The sequence below is a fragment of the Vespula vulgaris genome, chromosome 19 (genome assembly GCF_905475345.1).
Source record: "Vespula vulgaris chromosome 19, iyVesVulg1.1, whole genome shotgun sequence".
In the NCBI taxonomy this organism is placed as follows: domain Eukaryota; kingdom Metazoa; phylum Arthropoda; class Insecta; order Hymenoptera; family Vespidae; genus Vespula; species Vespula vulgaris.
The window spans coordinates 831,747-850,842 of record NC_066604.1 but is presented as its reverse complement, the minus strand read 5'-3'; the positions used below and the strand labels follow the sequence as shown (position 1 = coordinate 850,842).

The 19,096-nt window shown below is 29.9% G+C and overlaps 2 protein-coding genes across 17 annotated transcripts in view; one reads left to right on the top strand and one right to left on the bottom strand.

The window, feature by feature from the left end:
- Positions 1–17,761, top strand: part of LOC127070640 (uncharacterized) — a 44,623-nt gene extending 26,862 nt beyond the window's left edge. For 8 of the 14 annotated variants that reach the window (XM_051008867.1, XM_051008866.1, XM_051008863.1 and 5 more), the window contains 2 exons: positions 10,274–10,410; positions 12,287–17,760. In XM_051008867.1, coding sequence (XP_050864824.1) covers positions 10,274–10,410; positions 12,287–15,094 — 2,945 coding nt within the window. In that variant the 3' untranslated portion in view covers positions 15,095–17,760. Of the gene's footprint in view, positions 1–2,397; positions 4,280–10,273; positions 10,411–12,286 lie in introns of those variants that run through there. The other 6 variants (XM_051008860.1, XM_051008871.1, XM_051008859.1 and 3 more) reach the window with 2 other exon arrangements.
- Positions 1–19,096, bottom strand: part of LOC127070638 (tyrosine-protein kinase transmembrane receptor Ror) — a 286,547-nt gene that overhangs the window by 200,899 nt on the left and 66,552 nt on the right. The gene's annotated exons all lie outside the window — the stretch shown is intronic.

Sequence of the window (19,096 nt, the reverse complement as noted above, 5' to 3'; positions counted from 1 at the left end):
GAATGTCGCTGAAATTTACGTCGTTTATATACCCTCTCGTTCCATATTTCGAGCGTCGCTTAACAATTTGTTGTTAATTTTTTTTTATTTACTTATTTTTTTATATATATTTTTTTTTTGCCTTAAAAAGTTAACCGATTAAGTTAACAGTAAGCGTCGTTTGACTTTACTACCGGGGTAATCACCCAACCGGACTAATTTCACTGTAGGAACTTTCACGTGGTTGTGTTGGAGACGAGGGTTGAAACTACCCAGGATAAATAATTTTCTTTTTTCCTTTTTCTTTGTTTCTTTTTCTCTTCTTTCTTCTTAAATTAATGGATACACCGTATGCGTTACGTTTGAAACAATAAAGTTCTCGGTACATTAAACGGAGGCGGTATACGTATCAAAATTCATGAAATTCCAAGGGATAAGAGCAATTAAATCACGAGTAAAGAAAAAAAGATAGTTAAAGAAAAAAAAAAGGACAAAATAAAATTAATAATATCAATAATAATACTATTAAAAATTATTCTCCTAGAAAGGATTACCGGTTAGAAAAATTCTTTATGGTGACGTTAATCGAATATCTTGAATCACTCCGGAATAATTTTCTATTGTTCGAAGATGAGGTTTGAGAATAGAAAAAAAAGAAGAACAAACAAAAAGCAAAAGTTAAAAATTAAATTAAGTTAAATTAAAAAGTTAATTACATAAGGAATTAAATTAAATGAACAATTAAATAAAATTAAATTACATTGATCTAAAATAGGGAAAGTCATTGTTTCAGTTGATAAAAAAAAATTTTTTTTCTTTTTATAAAAATTTAACTAATACAAGATAGAAAGAGCGAGGGATGCAACGAGAAAAGAAAAGAAAAGAATAGAAAAGAAAAGAAAAATAAGAATTAAAGAAAATCGTGAGACGAAAAACAACGAATCACTATTATCACCATCACAAACACCAACATCTCCTCTTTCTCTTCCTCTTTCATCTCACTGTATATCGATATGGAAAATACCTTGTGATTTATGAGCCCTTGGCGTAACCGCCGACTGCACAGAACGTTCGTCATTCTGTCAATGAAATGGCTGCCCCGTGGCGATAGTCTTGTTTACGGAACTTTAAATTCTACCCCTACCTTTTTTGAAAAGGAAACAACCTGTAACCACCGTCTAGTTAACCATCCAATTTTCGATAAATATTTCTATCCTTCGATTAACCGAAATTCCGAAAAGATCAATCTCATTAAGAATTTCATTAACGGAACAACTAAGTAATACAAATAATATAATATATAAAAATTAATTAATGAAAATAATAATAATATATACAAAATGATATGTCAAAAATAATATATAAAAATGATGTATACAAAATAATTCATAAAATATGTTAGAAGAATATATAAAAATATGTTACGATATTATATGAATAGTATCATTGAAAATATTCAAATCTTTTTTTTTTTTTTTTATTAATATCGTTCTCTCTCTCTCTATCTCTCTTTCTCTCTCTCTATCTCTCTTTCCCTCTCTTTTTGTTTTTCAAGAAACTAAAAAACCCACACAACGGTTTCTATTTTTTGACTTGAAGTGGGGTTATTTGGTAATAATAAATCATTCTTAATTTTATTATATAAAAGATCGTACGTACATACATACATATATACATACATACATATATACATACATACATACATATATACATACATGCATACATATATACATACATACATTATTATTATTAATTTTGATCGAATTTTCATCGATAATAAATTCATCGATTTGCCGTATCTTCCGGAGCATATGCTCGGATAAACGGCAGCAGCCAAACTACTTCGGGCAATTTTGGCTACCACTGCAGGATGAGCAGTCTGTTAGTGATAATCTACATGGGATATTGACTTGATCTAATTTTGGCCGGTTGGCAACGGACGGATGGACGTCGGTGTCACGTTCGATTATATCCACCGGCTTTCTCTCTCTCTCTCTCTCTCTCTCTGTCTCTGTCTCTCTCTCTCTCGCTCTCATTTGGTTATCGTCTGTGTCCAGCTTACAGAGGACTACGAATGAACTAGTAATTAACGCTATGAACCGCCTATCAACGGCAATATGCCAATGGCTCGTCTTCCTCGAGGTATAAGCGCGTGCATCTCTACATATTTCCTATCAAAATTTTACACTACCGATTTCTTTCCAGTCATCCTCATTTCTTTTTCTTGATCGACAAAATTTTGTCCAAGAAAAAAAAGAATACAAAAATTAAAATTATAATAATTACATTTAATAATTAATTATACTAACGATTTGTGATCGACCATCATTGTGATTTATATATTATTACATATATATATATATAAATCTATATATATAATATAAATAATATAAATATAACATATATATATATATATAAATGAGAAACTGCAGAGATTTGTTTGAAGACAAATTCAAGAAAAGATTGCGTATCGAATAAAAAAAAATAGCCCGATCCAAAACACTTCCCCTAACCTCGATCTACCAATTCCACTTCATCCCTTGTCGGGTTTTATCGTTTCCACTGCATTCCATCCGTTCGAAGTGCGTTTAAATGGTCGTTCTGGTTAACTGCCAACATTGTGGGTATTACCACTTTACCGTGCTCCATTTGTTTATCATCATCATCATCATCATCATCATCATCATCATCATCATCACCATCATCATCATCATAGTCATCGTCCTTGTAGTCGTAGTTATCGTCATCATCATCGTCATCGACTAGCTATGATGAATCATCGCAAATGCGTATTGCCTCTCGTTTAATCACGAAATACCTTCGATCTTCCTCTCAAAGTGCTAACATAATTCGTTTCTCTCTCTCTCTCTCTCTGTCTCTCTATCCATCTATCTATGTATCTATCTGTGTATCTATCTATCTATCTTCCTCTAACGCTTTATTAGAGGTCAATTATGATGAATGAAAAAATAAAGATTGACGAAAAGAAACAAAAAAAAAACAAAAAGAAAAAGAAAAGAAACGTACGTCATAAACGTATATTATCAAGTACCATAATTAAATATTACAATTAACGCATCTTATTAAATATTTAATAAATTTATAACGTTCGTTATTATAATTTACTATTAAATACTATTAATTACATATTCATAAGAATTCCAATAAGATATATTATTAATAAATATAAATATATTATCGGCAAATGTCTATTGAAATGAAGCAATATGATAGAAATATGTGAAATAATATGAAAACTCGATGTTACGATAAAAATGTTACAAAGCTGAGCAAAAGAGAAAGAATGAGAAAAAGAATGAAAGACGGAGAGACGGAGAGAGAAAGATGAATCGATCTCTGTCTTAATAAGCTTAAAAATTACGAGCATGGTTATTGAATTGTACATTAAAGAAAAAAGAAAAAAAAGAGAGAGAGAGAGAGAAAAGAAGGAAAATCAACGGAAGGAAAAAATCAATAAAGAAAAAAAAGAAAAGAAAAAAGAAAATTCTGTCGTAACCTTCCCGAAGTAATCACGAGTCTCTACTTCAAAGTCTGCTTACGACGGTACATGAAAATCATAACGAGAGAGAAAGGGAGAGAAAATAGAAGAAGAAGAAGAAGAAGAAGAGTAAGAAGAAAAAAAATTTTAACTTTTTCGAGAGTGTTCGTTTGAGAAGAGTAACTCTTATGCAGTGAGACTTAAAAGAAAGATAAATGATAAGTTCGAAAAGGAATTCAAAGTTGCGTCGAGAAACTAAATACATCTCTGGAGTTTATCTTTGATCAACATCGTCATCGCAAAAGAAAAGAGAGAGAAAGAGAGAAAGAAAGAAAGAAAGAAAGAGAGAGAGAGAGAGAGAGAGAGAGAGAGAGAGAGAGAATACGTGAGAGATTATGAGAAAAACACGAAAGTCGAATTTCTCCTCGAGAGAATTCGTACCTGTGATCTTCTTCTTGTTCAAAGCTTTTTTTCTCACCTTTACTTTCTTTGTTATATATATATTTTTTTATTATTTTTTTCTTTCTTTTTGTCTCTCTCTCTCTCTCTCTCTCTTTTTCTCTTTCTCTCTCTTTCTGTTTCTCTATCCGTCCGTCTTTTTCTCTCTCTTTCCTCTCTTATATACCTTTTTGCCTCTGGCTCGGTCGTTCTTTCTATTTTAATATGCAAACTCACAAGTTAATGTACGCCGTCTCTGTTTATGCACTTCTTTCGAGAACATTCCGCACGCAGTCCCTTTTCCGCATCAAATGCGGAATCATTTTCCTTTACTTTCTCGGAGAAGGACAAGCAACTAACCAAGTAAGCAAAGCAAGCAAGTAAGCAACGAAACAAGCAAGTCAGCAAGCAAGCAAATAATTAATACGAGGACGGTCAGATGTAAACAAACGAATGTTATTGCTTATCCCGAGGCTGTACGTGATGTAGATGATCTAAAAGGAAAAAAAAAAAAAAAAAAAAAATTGAAACGAAAGCAAAAAGAACAGAAGATAAAACACGAGTCGATGAACGATCATCGGCTTAATAAGTTTTCTACAAAGGCAAAATTATTGCTTGTTTGTTTGTTTGTTTGTTTTTTTATTTTTTCTTTGGATGGTCAGTCGAAAAAAATTTTCTTCGAAGTTCTATCACGGCTTTTAAAATAGAAAAGAGATAAATAAATCAACGAATGAAAGAAAGAGAGAGGAAATCAATCGATCTATGTATCAATAACTTCATTTCGAACTGTTCCAATAGAAATATTAATTGTTTATCGAATCTCAATGAAAACGTCTGAAACTATATATGTATATATGTATGTATGTATTTATGTTACATTTTGACGTCGAAAAAAAAAAAAGAAAGGAAAAATGATTTTCATAATCGCTATTTTTAGTTCTTCTTTTCTCTATCCTTATTTGCACGTAATTAATTTTATAAATAATATAATCATTTAATAAATCAATTCCAATGTGTCCGATATAGCAGCATGTGTATTACGAGAATTGTTTTTCGACGACCAGGAAATTAAAACGTTTCGTACGATTTTTTATACCGTCCCGATAATATCCCCCGAGGGGATTATCAAAAATGAAAAAACAAGAAAAAAAGAGAAAAAAGGAAAAGGAGAATTAAAACAAAACAAGAAAAAAAAATGTAAATCAAATAGCCCCTGAGGTGCATTAAAAAAAAAAATAAATAAATAAATAAAAAATAAAAATAAACAATATTAAAAACAGAAAGAAAAAGAAAACAAAAAATTTATCAGTCGTTTGCTGGAAGTGCCATTTTTAATATTTTCATTCGACAATATAAAAAAATGAAAAAATAAAAGCTAAAAAGAAAATATCCTGAGCGATCGATTGTAACATGCAATTTTTGATCAAAAAAATTGTATTCTTTTTTTTTTTTTAACCCTCCTACGTGAAGTTAATCGATGAATTTCAGTCGGGAATAAAATATCATACGGACAGAAAAGAACCTCCAATTATTATTATTATAAAAAAATTAAAGACAATAAATACGTAAGTAAAGAAATAAATAAAAGAATAAGAATAATTAAAGATTGAAAAAATAAGTGAATAAAAAGAAAAATAATTAAATAAAAGAAAAACTGTTATAAACAATAAAAAATTCTCAACAAAATTTGGACCGTCATTGACCGTCATTGTTTGAAGAATTTTTTTTTTCTTTCTTTTTTTTAAATACTCCATCTTCTCTATTGAAACATGAATCAGATTGTAATATCAATAATAAGAAGATAAGATAAAGTTTCGTTCATATAATCTTTCATATCTCTTCTCAACGAAGAAGCCTCCCTCTTAACTCTCACTCCATCTTTCTTTAACGATCTACGTTTAATATACCTATTAATTACTATGCAGGGTTGAACAACCCTCCAAAGTAATATTACTGTGATAGATAACCAATAGAAAATAAGAACCATCCTTGAGGACAATTCAAACCACTATGAATCTATAGAAAGTCTATTAAATTATCTTGGAGCAGTGTTTCTCAACCTTTCATATAACCTATCAAAATCGAATAAATTTGTTTTTAATGTTAATTACAAAGAACTGAATATTAACAATGACATAATTTTAATATGATATATACAATTTTTCTTTACATACGTATGTTAAATAAATTCGTTCGAATTAAATTGATTCATAAATATGATAGAACAAATCCGAAGAAACGTAATGATATTGCTTCGTAGATCATTTTCAAAAGAGACAATGCTCTGTCGCCATTATATCTTCGAAAAATTTAACAAGAATATTCTCATTCGAATCTTGTCGAAGACCATTTTTTTTTTTAATTTTTTGTTTCTGTCCTATATCTCTTAAAAAAAAATATTCCAAATCTTTCTTCGTAAAAAAAGTTTCTAACGCTTTCGATGTGTTAATTCACAAAAATATAAGAATGTCCTTTAGTGCTACTAATTACAAAAAAAGAAAACAAATTAGAGTATGAATGAGAAATGCTGAGAATGAATTGAGAAACGCTGAACTAAAATTGAAGCATATTAAACAATAAATTGTCTAGACATCGTTCTTATGTATGTGTGTCGTTAATATAACCTCGTACAATCAATACAACAAAAAATAGAAAGAGAAAATAAAGAAGAAGAGCGAAAGATAGATAGAGATATCATAAAAGAAAACAAAAAAGTACAAACGAAAGAGAAAGAGAGAGAGAAAGAAAGATTCATACACACACACACACACACACACATAAAATATAAATATATATATGTATGTATATATATAAATATGTATAATATATATATTCTTTTATATTTGCATATATATATATATATTTTTGTAATATATATGTAATATATATGTAATATATATATACACACATATATAAAATATAAATACATATATATGTGTGTATATATATATAAATATGTATAATATATATTCTTTTATATTTGCATATATATATATTTTTGTAATATATATGTAATATATATGTAATATATATATATACACATATATAAAATATAAATACATATATATGTGTGTATATATATAAATATGTATAATATATATATTCTTTTATATTTGCATATATATATATATATTTTTGTAATATATATGTATTATATATATAATATATATACACACACACACACACAAATATAAAAGAAACAAAATTACAACCGAAGAAGAAGATATATATATATAAATATATATAAAAGAAAAAAAGAACAAACCAAGAAGAGAGAAAGAGAAAGAGAGAGAGAGAGAATGAGAGAAAGAGAGAGGTCGATCTAACGAAGATAGGATGGATGGTTCGAGCTTTAATAGGATCCGAATGGGGCCTTCGTGTTCGCGCGGGAAATCCGAATTTATGAACCTCTGGAAGGATTTAATTTATTTAAATCTCGCGCCACGCTAAGCTTCGTTTTAATCCTGATTTACCACATGGCTTTTCTTGTTATGCTCGCGCTCGCGGTTCGGTTTTTAGTCGGCTGTTATCGCATTTCGAGTACACGCACACAAACGTGTAATAACGGACATGGAAGAGGAGTGCAACCGACATTCGTATAAAAAAAAAAAAAGGATAAAATTCCCGATTCGAGAACCTGAACGTAATTATTCGTCGAATTAACTCTACGCGAAAGATATCGAACGAGATTCTGTGATAAACAGTTAGAGAGAGAGAGAGAGAGAGAGAGAGAGAGAGAGAGAGAGAGATTTTAATTTCGAAATATTAAATCTCCTTATTACACGATACTTTTTCTTCTATTTTTTTTTTGTATGCGATTCACAGTTACACGATTTTTTTTTTTTTAACACATTTTATCATAATTATTACAGTTAATAATTATTATTAATTATTAACGAAATATCGAGTCTGTTTTGCGTGATATTTGTTTTTTGTAAACGAGGTTTACTTGCATGGTTTTTTTAAACATATTTTTTTTCACCTACTATTTATTTTATTATTATTATTATTATTATTATTATTATTATTATTATTATTATTATTATTAATTATATAATATTATAATATTATATAAATTATATAATTATATAATAACAAAATATAGAGTCCATATACATACATATATATATGTGTATATATACATACATACACACACACACACTATATATATATATATTTTTTTTTCGTTCATTATCTACAGTTACACGATTTTCTTGTTACGTTTTACTTTATTGTTATTATGAATTATTATTAATTATAATTTATTATTAACGAAATATAGGATCTTTTTTATCGCAACATTTTTTTTTATGTTTTACACGATTCGCAGTTACACGGTTTTCTTAATACGTCATATTTAATTTCATACGGTTGCAGAAACCTTGCGCACCAATTAATTCCCATAAAATGTCACGGAAAACTTAAGTATAAAAAAAAAAGAGAAGAGAGAGAAAGAGAGAGAGAGAGAGAGAGAGAGAGAGAGAGAGAGAAATTCATTTTTCTCAACACATTAATTTTCCTTTCATAATTCTATTAAATAAAATGTTCTTAATTAAAATGCATTCCCATGTATTTTCAATCGCATTTCGTAAAGCTCGTATTTTACTTTAAACATTTTCTATACCTCTCATCGATTTTACATTTCTTTTTCTTTCTATTTTTTTTTTTCTTTTATTTTTCTTTTCTTTCCTCCTATAAATCAAATTCTCCTCAACGAATTTATTCCACGCGATTTTTTTTCCCTTCTTTCCTTCTTATACGTCTATTAAATTAAATGTTTTCAATTAAAATGCATTTCGATATACTTTAAATCGTTCCTATTGGTTTCTTTTGGTTTTCCCTTTTCTTTTTGTTTTTGTTTTTTCATAGCTCGCGTTTTAGTTCAGACGCATAAGTTTTATGTTTTCATCTTTTTTCCTTTCCTCTTCAATTATTTTCTTTTCTTCCCTTGCGAATAAATTTTAACGCGAATTTTCTTTTCTTTCTTTTTCTTTTTCTTTTTATTTTTATTTTTATAATTATTTTTGACCCTTGCACGATACGTACGATCGATCGTATAATAAGATACTATTTAATAATTATAATAGTTATACTATAAAATTGATCAATAATATTTAATATAACGTAATATATTTCATTAAAATTAATAAATATTTTATATAATATAACATTTTATTATAATATAATATTGAATACAATATATATATATATATATATATATATATATATATTACAAAATTGTATCAGTATTTCGATAAATGCAGAAAATAAATGAAAAAAAAAAAAAAACAAACAAACAAACAAAAGAAAAAAAATTTATCCAAAGATGAAATCAATCAATCAATCAATCTTTTCTATCTATCTATTCCATTCTATATCTATTCTATAAATCGAATCGATCGACTACTCGAGGTCGGTTGACACTCGCTCGTTTTTCACGATTCGAAAAGTATCGATTTTCGACCTTAGAGATTGTTAAAAATAGAAAAAGGTAAGATGGTAGATGGTAAAAGATCGTAGAAAAGTTGAGTAGAGTGTAGGAAATCGTTCGATTTATTAAATTCGATCTTTAGATGAGCTACGACGAGAGAAGTTTACTAGTTTTCGCGTTGAGTTAAGTAATTGGAAGGTCCAGCAGCCGCGGTGATTTATCACTCGATCCTTGACACGTGTGAGTCGAACGAACGAACGAACGAACGAACGAACGAACGAACGAAAGAACGAAAGAACGAAAGAATGAACGAACGACCGACCAACCGAGAAATACGAAGAGTTAGTATAGAGTATAGAGAAGGAGAAGGAGAAAGAGAAGTAGAAGAAGAAAGAGAAGGAGAAGGAGCTCTTCAAAGCTCAGAGATTGTTCTCCCTTGCTGACCAATGATCGATCGATTCAATAGATGTACCAGGCAGCCCTTACTGACTCGACTAAAGCCAGTGATTAAGTGATTTTCCTAGTGAAAGAATGAAAGCAAGAGAAAGGAGAAAGAGAGATAGAAAGAAAGTGTGAAAGAGAAAGAAAAAAATGTGAGAGAGAGAGTGTAGAAAAAAGAGAGAGAGAGAGAAAGAAAGAAAGGAAGTGTGAAAGAGAGAGAAAGAAAGTGTGTATGTATGTATGTGTGTGTGACAGAGAAAGAGAGAGAGAGAGAGAGAGAGAGAAATGAATCTTAGAAGAAAATTGTATCTCTTTTTTTCTCTTTGTCTTTCTTTCTTTCATTTTCTCTCTTTCTCTCTCTCTCTCTCTCTTTCTATGTATCTATATATCTTATCTATGTATCTTTCTCTTTCTAACATTTTGTTCATTTTCTATAGAGTTCGAGACGATAAACCGTTTCCTTTCGCTGGTACTTCTTATTTCAGGTCAAAACGATATAAAGAAATTGCGAAGGGAGAACGAGCAGCTGCGAAGAGAGATATGGAGCCTACGGGACGAGTACGATAAGCTCGAGGAGATATTGAAGAGACAAAAGAATCAACCCGAAAGCGACGAATCCGAGGTTGGTTTTCTTTTTTTCTTTTCTTTTTCTTTTTTCGTCTCTTTTCCTTTTTATAATTTTGTTATCCTTTTTTTATTTATTTTTTTTTTGTTTATTCTATTTTTGTTCTTTTCTTTTCCTTTAATCGATCGTCCTGATTCTCGCAGATTATTTCTCTTTCTTTCTTTCTTTCTTTTTTTCTTCGTTTTTTGTTTGTTTGTTTGTTTGTTTGCTTGTTTACTTGTTTGCTTGCTTTTTCGTTCGTTTCGAATGAGTTTTAATTAAATTATTGATTGATTGATTGATTGATTGATTGATTGATTGATTGATTGATTATTTTTTTGAAAAAATGTGTTATTGTATTTTTACGTATAAATGTATTATGAATATGAAATTATTGTATTTATAGATTATATAAATATGTGATTATATAAATTATCTTTTCTTTTTATTTTACTCGTAATATGTTGCTTCAGTCTTGTTGGATTGTATTACAATATGATTGTAATTTATATTTATCTATTTATATGATTGATATATAGGTAGATTGTATTTAATATACAGATAAATTAATTATTATGATACATAAGTAAAGTATTATTGATAATTATTGAAACAGTAATTTTAAATAAATAAATTAATGTTATCCTATCTCAATTAGTTTTCTTATATAAACAAATTATTATAATACATATATATATATATATATATATATATTATATACATAATTTATCTCTTTTCTTATTAATAAAATATACAAGGTGTTTATTAAAATAATAATAATCGTATACGCGCGAATCCGATAAAATCTTTCGAAATTATAAAATTTGAAATGATGAACATTTTTTGCTTTTGATATACGACGAACTTTAAAAAAACATTTGAAACTTTTATAACGTTATAGTGATCCTTTTGCCGACTAAAGTCACTCGCCACGAAATCTTTTTCGCATACTACGTAGACTAAAGTCACTTCTCAACTTGTTCTTACGTATCACGGACGACTAAAGTCTTATATAAACTAAAATCTTTTCTACATACTCACTAGACAGACTAAAGTCACTCTCAATAAAATCTTTTTTCTTACGTATCACGAACGATTACAAATTATTTATATAAAATTCCTATATAGAATTTTTTTCGCGTATTCACGGCCAACTAAAGTCGTTCTGTGTAAAAATTAAAAAGAAAAAAAGAAGAAAGAAGATTAAATAGATTAAAGAAATAGTAAATAGGCTAATATGGTTTGAATTACAAGGGATGATCGGTGATTGAAAAGCCGGAGGATTAAATTGCTCTTCTTTTCAAACATTTTTATATATTATGTTTATATCATTATATTTTTGATTATAATTTAATTTTCTATAATGTATTAATATATTAATTCTCTATAATTTATTAATTTATTAATTTTCTATAATTTAGAATCTCTTTTTAAAAACACCTTGTATAATAATAATATGTAATAATAATATGATAATAATAATAATAGAATTCTCTATAATTTATTACTTTTCTATAATGTATTAATATATTAATGTATTAAATACTAATATATCAATATATACATATTATATATATTAATATATACATTAATGTATTAAATATTAATATATTGATATATTAATACTAATTTATTTATTTTATTAGTATTATAATTTATTAATTTATTAATTTATTAATTCTCTATAATCTAAAATCTTTTAAGAACACCCTGTATAATAATATTTATATATTATAATAATACTAACAACAATAACAGATCATCTTTTATATAGAATTTTCTTTTTCTCCCGATTCTTTTTTCTTTTGTTACATTTACTTACAACATCTTAATCATTCTCGGATAATTACTTTAATAAAGAAAAATAAGTAATAACAAACTAATTGGGTTTCAGGATCGCTCAGAAGAGGATGACGACGAGGAGCTGCATTCGGATTATTCCGATGAGAACGTGCACGAGGAAGAACCTATGGGAACCAGTGATGAAAAAGAAAGGAGGACGCGTTTACGCGATCGTGAGGAACAATTAGAGAACGTGGAAAATCAAAAAATATCGACGGAAAAGATGAACGGTAACAATAATAATTTGTTGCACCGTTTGCACGTTGATTTCGATGATCTATCGGTGGTAGACGAGGAAGAGGAATTGAAAAAGGATAAGGATAGAAAATATGAGCCTACTGCGATTACCACAAACGAGGAAAATCAAAGAAAACCGAACGTAAGGTTGTTCGATACAATTAGAAAACTTCACGACAATATACCATTTTATCCAGGAACCTACGAGTCTTGTCAAGGTTATACAGAACCGAATTATTTTGGAGATTGTCCGTTCGAGTGTCCAAACACGATCGTCGATCCATCGATATCCGGTAATAACGTATCAACAGTTATACCTTTCCCTTGTCCAAACCTTTACGCGGATCCATTGATACCACTTGGCAATCTGGATTCACCGTTATTAAATCCGATGAACGATAATAATCTATCGGATATTCAGGTCGTTCCACCAATCGGTTGGCAAAACAATTTGTTAGTTTCGGAAACTAAGCAATTGTCAAGTTACACCGGTATATCAAATTCAAATATAGGAGTTACGGATTTCGAAAGAAGGACCTCTCAATTGGTTACCAACAATGGCCAAAGTATGGTTAACAGTTCGAATCTGATAAGAGATAGGAGACATTTGGATTCTATGGAAATTCAAGGTAAACAATTTCCTTCGAGATTGTTTGACATTGACTCGCATTCGTACGTTCCCAGACAAGAGATTGATTCGAGTAATGTTTGGGATGATGACATCGATGAACAATCGATCGAACAAAATTTGGAGGACAATGAAAGAAGAGTAATCAATGATCGTAATGTCGAGAACGAAGAGAAAGATACCGAAGAGACTTATTCGTACGGTGTTGCGGAGAAGCGAAAACATTTTTTCGCTCCGTTGGCAACATTGAAACCAAAGAAATTACTAGACGAGGATTCACCAAATGTCTGCGGTAACAATTATTACTTCGGTACTGGTAACAGTTCGAGTAGCGGTAAAACAGGATCCACAGTTATATGTGGTAACAATAATAATCAATTGTTAGGACTACGAAAGGGTTCGGTTGATGTTTGCGTTAACGGTGCTGTCTCATATGGGAATAATTTCGTTCAGACGAGCAAGGACGATTTACAAAGAACTTACCTCAGTACGGAGAATCTCTCCGTGATGAAATCGATACCGATCAATCAACTGACCAAGTCGATGTCTTGTCAGGATTTAACGAGCGACAATCAAAGTATTACAAGGACCAACAATAATAACGAGATTGGACAGACGATGATAACGACCAAGAGCGACAATACATTGGACAATTTCAATAACGTCGACAATTCGACGACTAAGGCATACAAATCGCATTTAAACGTGACTTTAAAGATACCTCGTAAGGAACCAGAGATAACTGTTAATACACCCGAGATTCCGCAGTTACCAACTTTGGATTATAGAATTCTAACGAATCCATTTCTACGAACGAATATCGAACGAATCGGTCTCGAGTGTCCCGAACGAGATTCTCCATTAACCAAACCACTTTCAGTTCAAATAAGTGAAAACAATATGAATTACAATTATCCGGGTTCACCGTTATCGTCGTTACTGCCTCCTCCGCAACCACCACCCCCACCTCCGCCACCGCCACCACCACCACCACCACCTCTGCCACCTCCAACGAGTTTTGTTCGAGGACTACGACCTAGCGAGAGATATCGCAGAAGGCAAGGAAACATTACGACAGCCGTTGATCAGAATAATCGTTTGTTGATTCCAACCGATCAACTGATCGTTAAAAAAAGTCTTCCTTCGTCGGCGCAAGACTTTCAAGTGACATCTTTCGAAAGACCAAGTCCTCACACGTTGTTACCATCTTCTATGCCGTATGACCTTGAAACCTTACGAAGAATAAACGCTACGCGTTATATGCACAATCAGAATCAGAATCTTTATCAGAACGTACCGTTCGTACCGGGCGGAGCAGCACCAACCGGTCACGTTTGTCATAACATCAGAATGTATTACGATCAGATTAAAAACAAGGTACAAGCTCAAACGCAAACCTCCATCGATGGTGACTCACATATTGAGGACGAACAGATTCAATGTTCTCGTCAGGATGATGACAACGTTAGTTTACCGAACACGCCGAGCGTAATCAGACGGAACAAACGTGCGATAAAGAAGGACAAACTTTTAATTAAACAATCTATATCGCCACACGCTCAAAGGAAATTGAAAAAACAGAGCAGCGTTACGTCGACCGAAACGATGCCGGATTCACCTGACAAATCGGTTAGAGGTCAAAGGACAAGGAAACTCAGCGTTACTACTACAACGACGTCTGATGCTCTTGAGGATAAGAACGAAAGTAGATCGTCATCCTCCGGACAAGATTCACCAAGGAAAGATCAAATAAGACGAGTATCCTCTTATTTCAATCCTAAGAAACGGTCATCCGTAACGTCGATAAAAACAACCAGAAGCGGTAGTTTGGAAACTACGAGGGAAAAATATTCTGACGGTTTGACAACCGCCAATTCGGATAAGGAAATGATGAACTCTGGTAATATCAGGGACAGTTTAGTTAAATCGAGAAAGGGTAGCACCAGTAGTGGAAATGTACCATGGTGTGCATGTTGGGGTAACGGTTGCATTTGATTTCCATTTGAGTTACCTCATTTGCGGTTACTGTTCTTTTCGTTATTATTGTTGTTGTTTTTGTTGCTGTTGTTGTTGTTGTTGTTGTTGTTAGGGTACGATTCAAGGGATATTAACCCTTTGCACTCGAAACCATCTCGGAAATTACCTATCTACCAGCAATTTAGAAGCACTTTGTTGCGAAAACGTGGACTCCTAGGATTCGCGTCATATCATATAGTATAGTTTTGGAATCAAGTAATATATTATAATGATATTTCATTTATATAAGTTTGCAGACATTGAGCGATATATTCTTTTGCAAAAAAAAAAAAAATCAAAACTTGTTTTTCTATAATTTTCTACGGTATGATCAATTTTAAAACAATTCTTCTGCATCATTTTCATCGCTATCATTATCTATGAGATTTGTTCGTTTTCTTGTCAGTTGGATGATATATCACTATATCACTATTATCATTTTCGTTGAGATTAATATTTATTTTTCACTATTGTTTCCATCGTAAGACTCATTCGTGTTTGGTCCTTTTGCCATTGTTCTAAAAAAAAAAAAAAAAAGAAAAAAAATGGGCAAATAAATCGATTGAAAATTTCTAATCGTAAATTACGAAATCACAAGACGATATATATCAAAAGAATATCATTTTTTAATTTTCTAATTTATCGAAGAAATCTATCTATATTGTTTGACGCTTCAATGAACGAACCGAGTTCAGCTTTCTCCGATTTTAAAATTGCTTGTTTATTTTTTAATTAAATTTCACTATATCGTACAAAGTATATTCGATTTTTACTATATCAATCTTTCTTATCACTCTCTTTAAGCGGACTAGAAAAACATGCAACTTAGCATCTTCTCTTTCTGTTATATTTTTTTAGATATATCTTGCTAATTGTACCATTTCTTCATTTGCTTTTCCTGCGGTTGTTTCGATAGAAACATAGGTTTCTCAAAAAGTTGCGTTGGAATTATTTAATCCACCATAATCACTAATCAATTCTAATATCTTCTCATAGAACAAATGATCAAGATATCTCTTTGAGAGATCGCTAAAATTTAATTTCATCGTTAGAGTTCAAGATAGTTCTTCAAAGAAATTTTGTAGATTCCAAATGAAGAAGTCATGAATATATACTATTTGAAAACGTTTGAAAATATGAGTTTGACATATATACGGATGAAAAGTTGGAAAATCATTTGGAAATTCAAATATACGAGTGGAGGGTTCGGTTACGACAACGAAATGGGACCACGATAAATTCAACAACGGTGAGATAAACTAACCTCAACTAACCTCAATGTCATTTTACAAAGTTACTATCCGTATAGGTTACTACTGGTGCGTAACATATATTACGTAGGTTACGTACGTATTTTCACCTAAGTGAAATTGTGAATAAGTGTATCATAAAATGAACGTCGCACCTGGATATTAACCATAAAACTAATCTGGAATCTGTGACTCCTTCGCAAACGAAGTGAATCGACATAAACGCGTGTATATGTACGTGTGTATATGTATATGTATATGTATATATATATATGCACACGTGTGGATGTGTGTGTGTGTGTGTACGTTCGTGTGAACGTGCTAGAAAGCGAACAAATATTACCGTGTAAAATACGAACATGCCTTGGTAATAAGGGTCAAAGACCTTGTTGAAGGGTGTAAAAATATGAAAAAAGTTTTCACGGGATCTTGCTCTTCATATTTTACGATTTACCATATATAAAATCTAATATTATTTTATAGCCGTAAATGTGTAAGTAATATATAGTATATACATGTTGTATGTATGTATGTATGTATGTATGTATGTATGTACGTACGCACACGTATATATGTACCGGTACGTCAAAACGTACGAGTATTGAATTTAATATTGGTCTCTCTGGAGAAAAAAAAGAAAGGAAAAAAAAAAAAAAATTCTATGCATTTATGTGTAGTTACTGATAATTTTAATCATACTAATGAACGTTGTAGAGTAACCAAATGGGGAAAAAAAAGAAAAAGAAATATAGAAAGATAAAAAAAAAAGATTATTTCTACGTTAGAATTAATAATCTTCTCATTTTATACTTTGGGAACATTCGATCGTTTGTAAAATTATATATATATACATATTTATTTATTTATATAATTAATAAATAAATAAAAAAGAAATAAATAAATAAATATCGTGTAAGCAAATACGTGTAAAAATACACACAAGTTGTATTTATTATTTATTCCCTTGTTCGAACCATTGATCAATTTAATTCCCTTTCATTTTGCTCGTTTTAAATACGATACCAAGACGAACACGAATACGATAGGATCGATCGATCATCAATAAATCAAAGTTTTCTCTGTGGATGTTGGATTTCGGTGGAAGAGGATTACGTCCTTCGATAATCCAGATCATCGATAATTTGTTTCATCACTACCGACTAGAGTAAGATCGATCTCAGGATACCGAAATTTATTAATGTTCAACGACGTGAACGAGAGGAGTACTTTATGCCCGGAGAAAAGTTACCGTAGGAACATCCGGCTTGAAAACTTCGAGAGAGCTACCGTTAAAACTTCCTTCTCCCTAAAGTTTCACTGCGGAAGTTTTCGTTTCCGCTTCATTATGAGTATACGAAGAAGAATGGTAGGGACTTGAAATTAATAAAAGAAAAACAAAACAAAACAAAACGAAAGGAAAGTGAGTGAAACTAAAAAACAAAAAAAAAAAGAAATGAAGACAAAAGGAGAATAAAAAAAAAAAAATAAGATAAACAAGGGGAAGATAAAAAAAGAAAAAAAAAATATTAGCCGGTTCATATTGCTTTCTTAATCCATTTTAAGGAATATAAATCGTCATTATAAATTGATTACTTTGAGGATAATTAAGGATAATTTATTTATTGATTATCGAAGAATCAGAGAATTTATTTGTAATTAATTCTATTATAGATTAATTATAGAAGAATAGTAAGGACTTGAAATTAATAAAAGAAAAACGAAACTGAGCGAAACTAAAAAAAAAAACAAAAAGAAATAAACAAAAAACGAGAATAAAAAAAAATAAGATAAACAAGATGAAGATAAAATAAGAAAAAAAAAAGATTATTAGCCGGTTCATATTGCTTTCTTAATCCATTTTAAGGAATATAAATCGTCATTATAAATTAATTACTTTAAGGATAATTAAGGATAATTAATTTAGTAATTAAAATTGATTATTATTAAATAAACTTGATTCGATAGTAATGTAAAAATTATAATACTCTATCGAGTATCGACTCTAAGTGGTAAGTATTAAAAATAATTATATTCGTTCGATAGTTCTGTAAGATTTTAAACACGAGAGAATATTTGTCTTTCATTGCGTTTCGCAAGTTTCACTGCAGAAGTTTCCGTTTCCGCTTCATTATGAGTATACGAAGAAAAATGGTAGGGACTTGAAATTAATAAAAAAAAATAAAAATAAAAAAAGAACGAATCGAAACGAAATAAAACGGAACGAAACTAAAAAAAAATAATAGTAATAAAAGAAACATTAAAAAATCCAATAAACAAAGAGAAAACGAAAAAAGAAAAAAGAAAAAAATTATTATCCTTTTCACGTTTATTTCTTAATCGATTTGAACTTCTTTCTTTCTTTTTTGAATATTTTATATTCAATATCCATATTAAATTTTTTTTTATATTCAATATTTAAAAATATCCAATATTTTAATTTTGAAGATTTTATAATCAATATTTTATATTCGTATACAATCGAATACAATCGAATACAATCGTCAAGATAAACTGATTACTATAAGAATAATTATTGTTAATTATCAGATCGATATTAAATCAATATTATTGATACTAATTAAAAATTTGTGATAATCGTATCGAGTATTAACTCTAAGTGTCAAAAGCAAGTATCAAAAATATTTATATCCCTTTGATAATTGTATCAAAATTTAAAAATAAATAGTTTTTTATTTATTTTCCAAATAAATCTTTTGTCTTCTTTCATCTT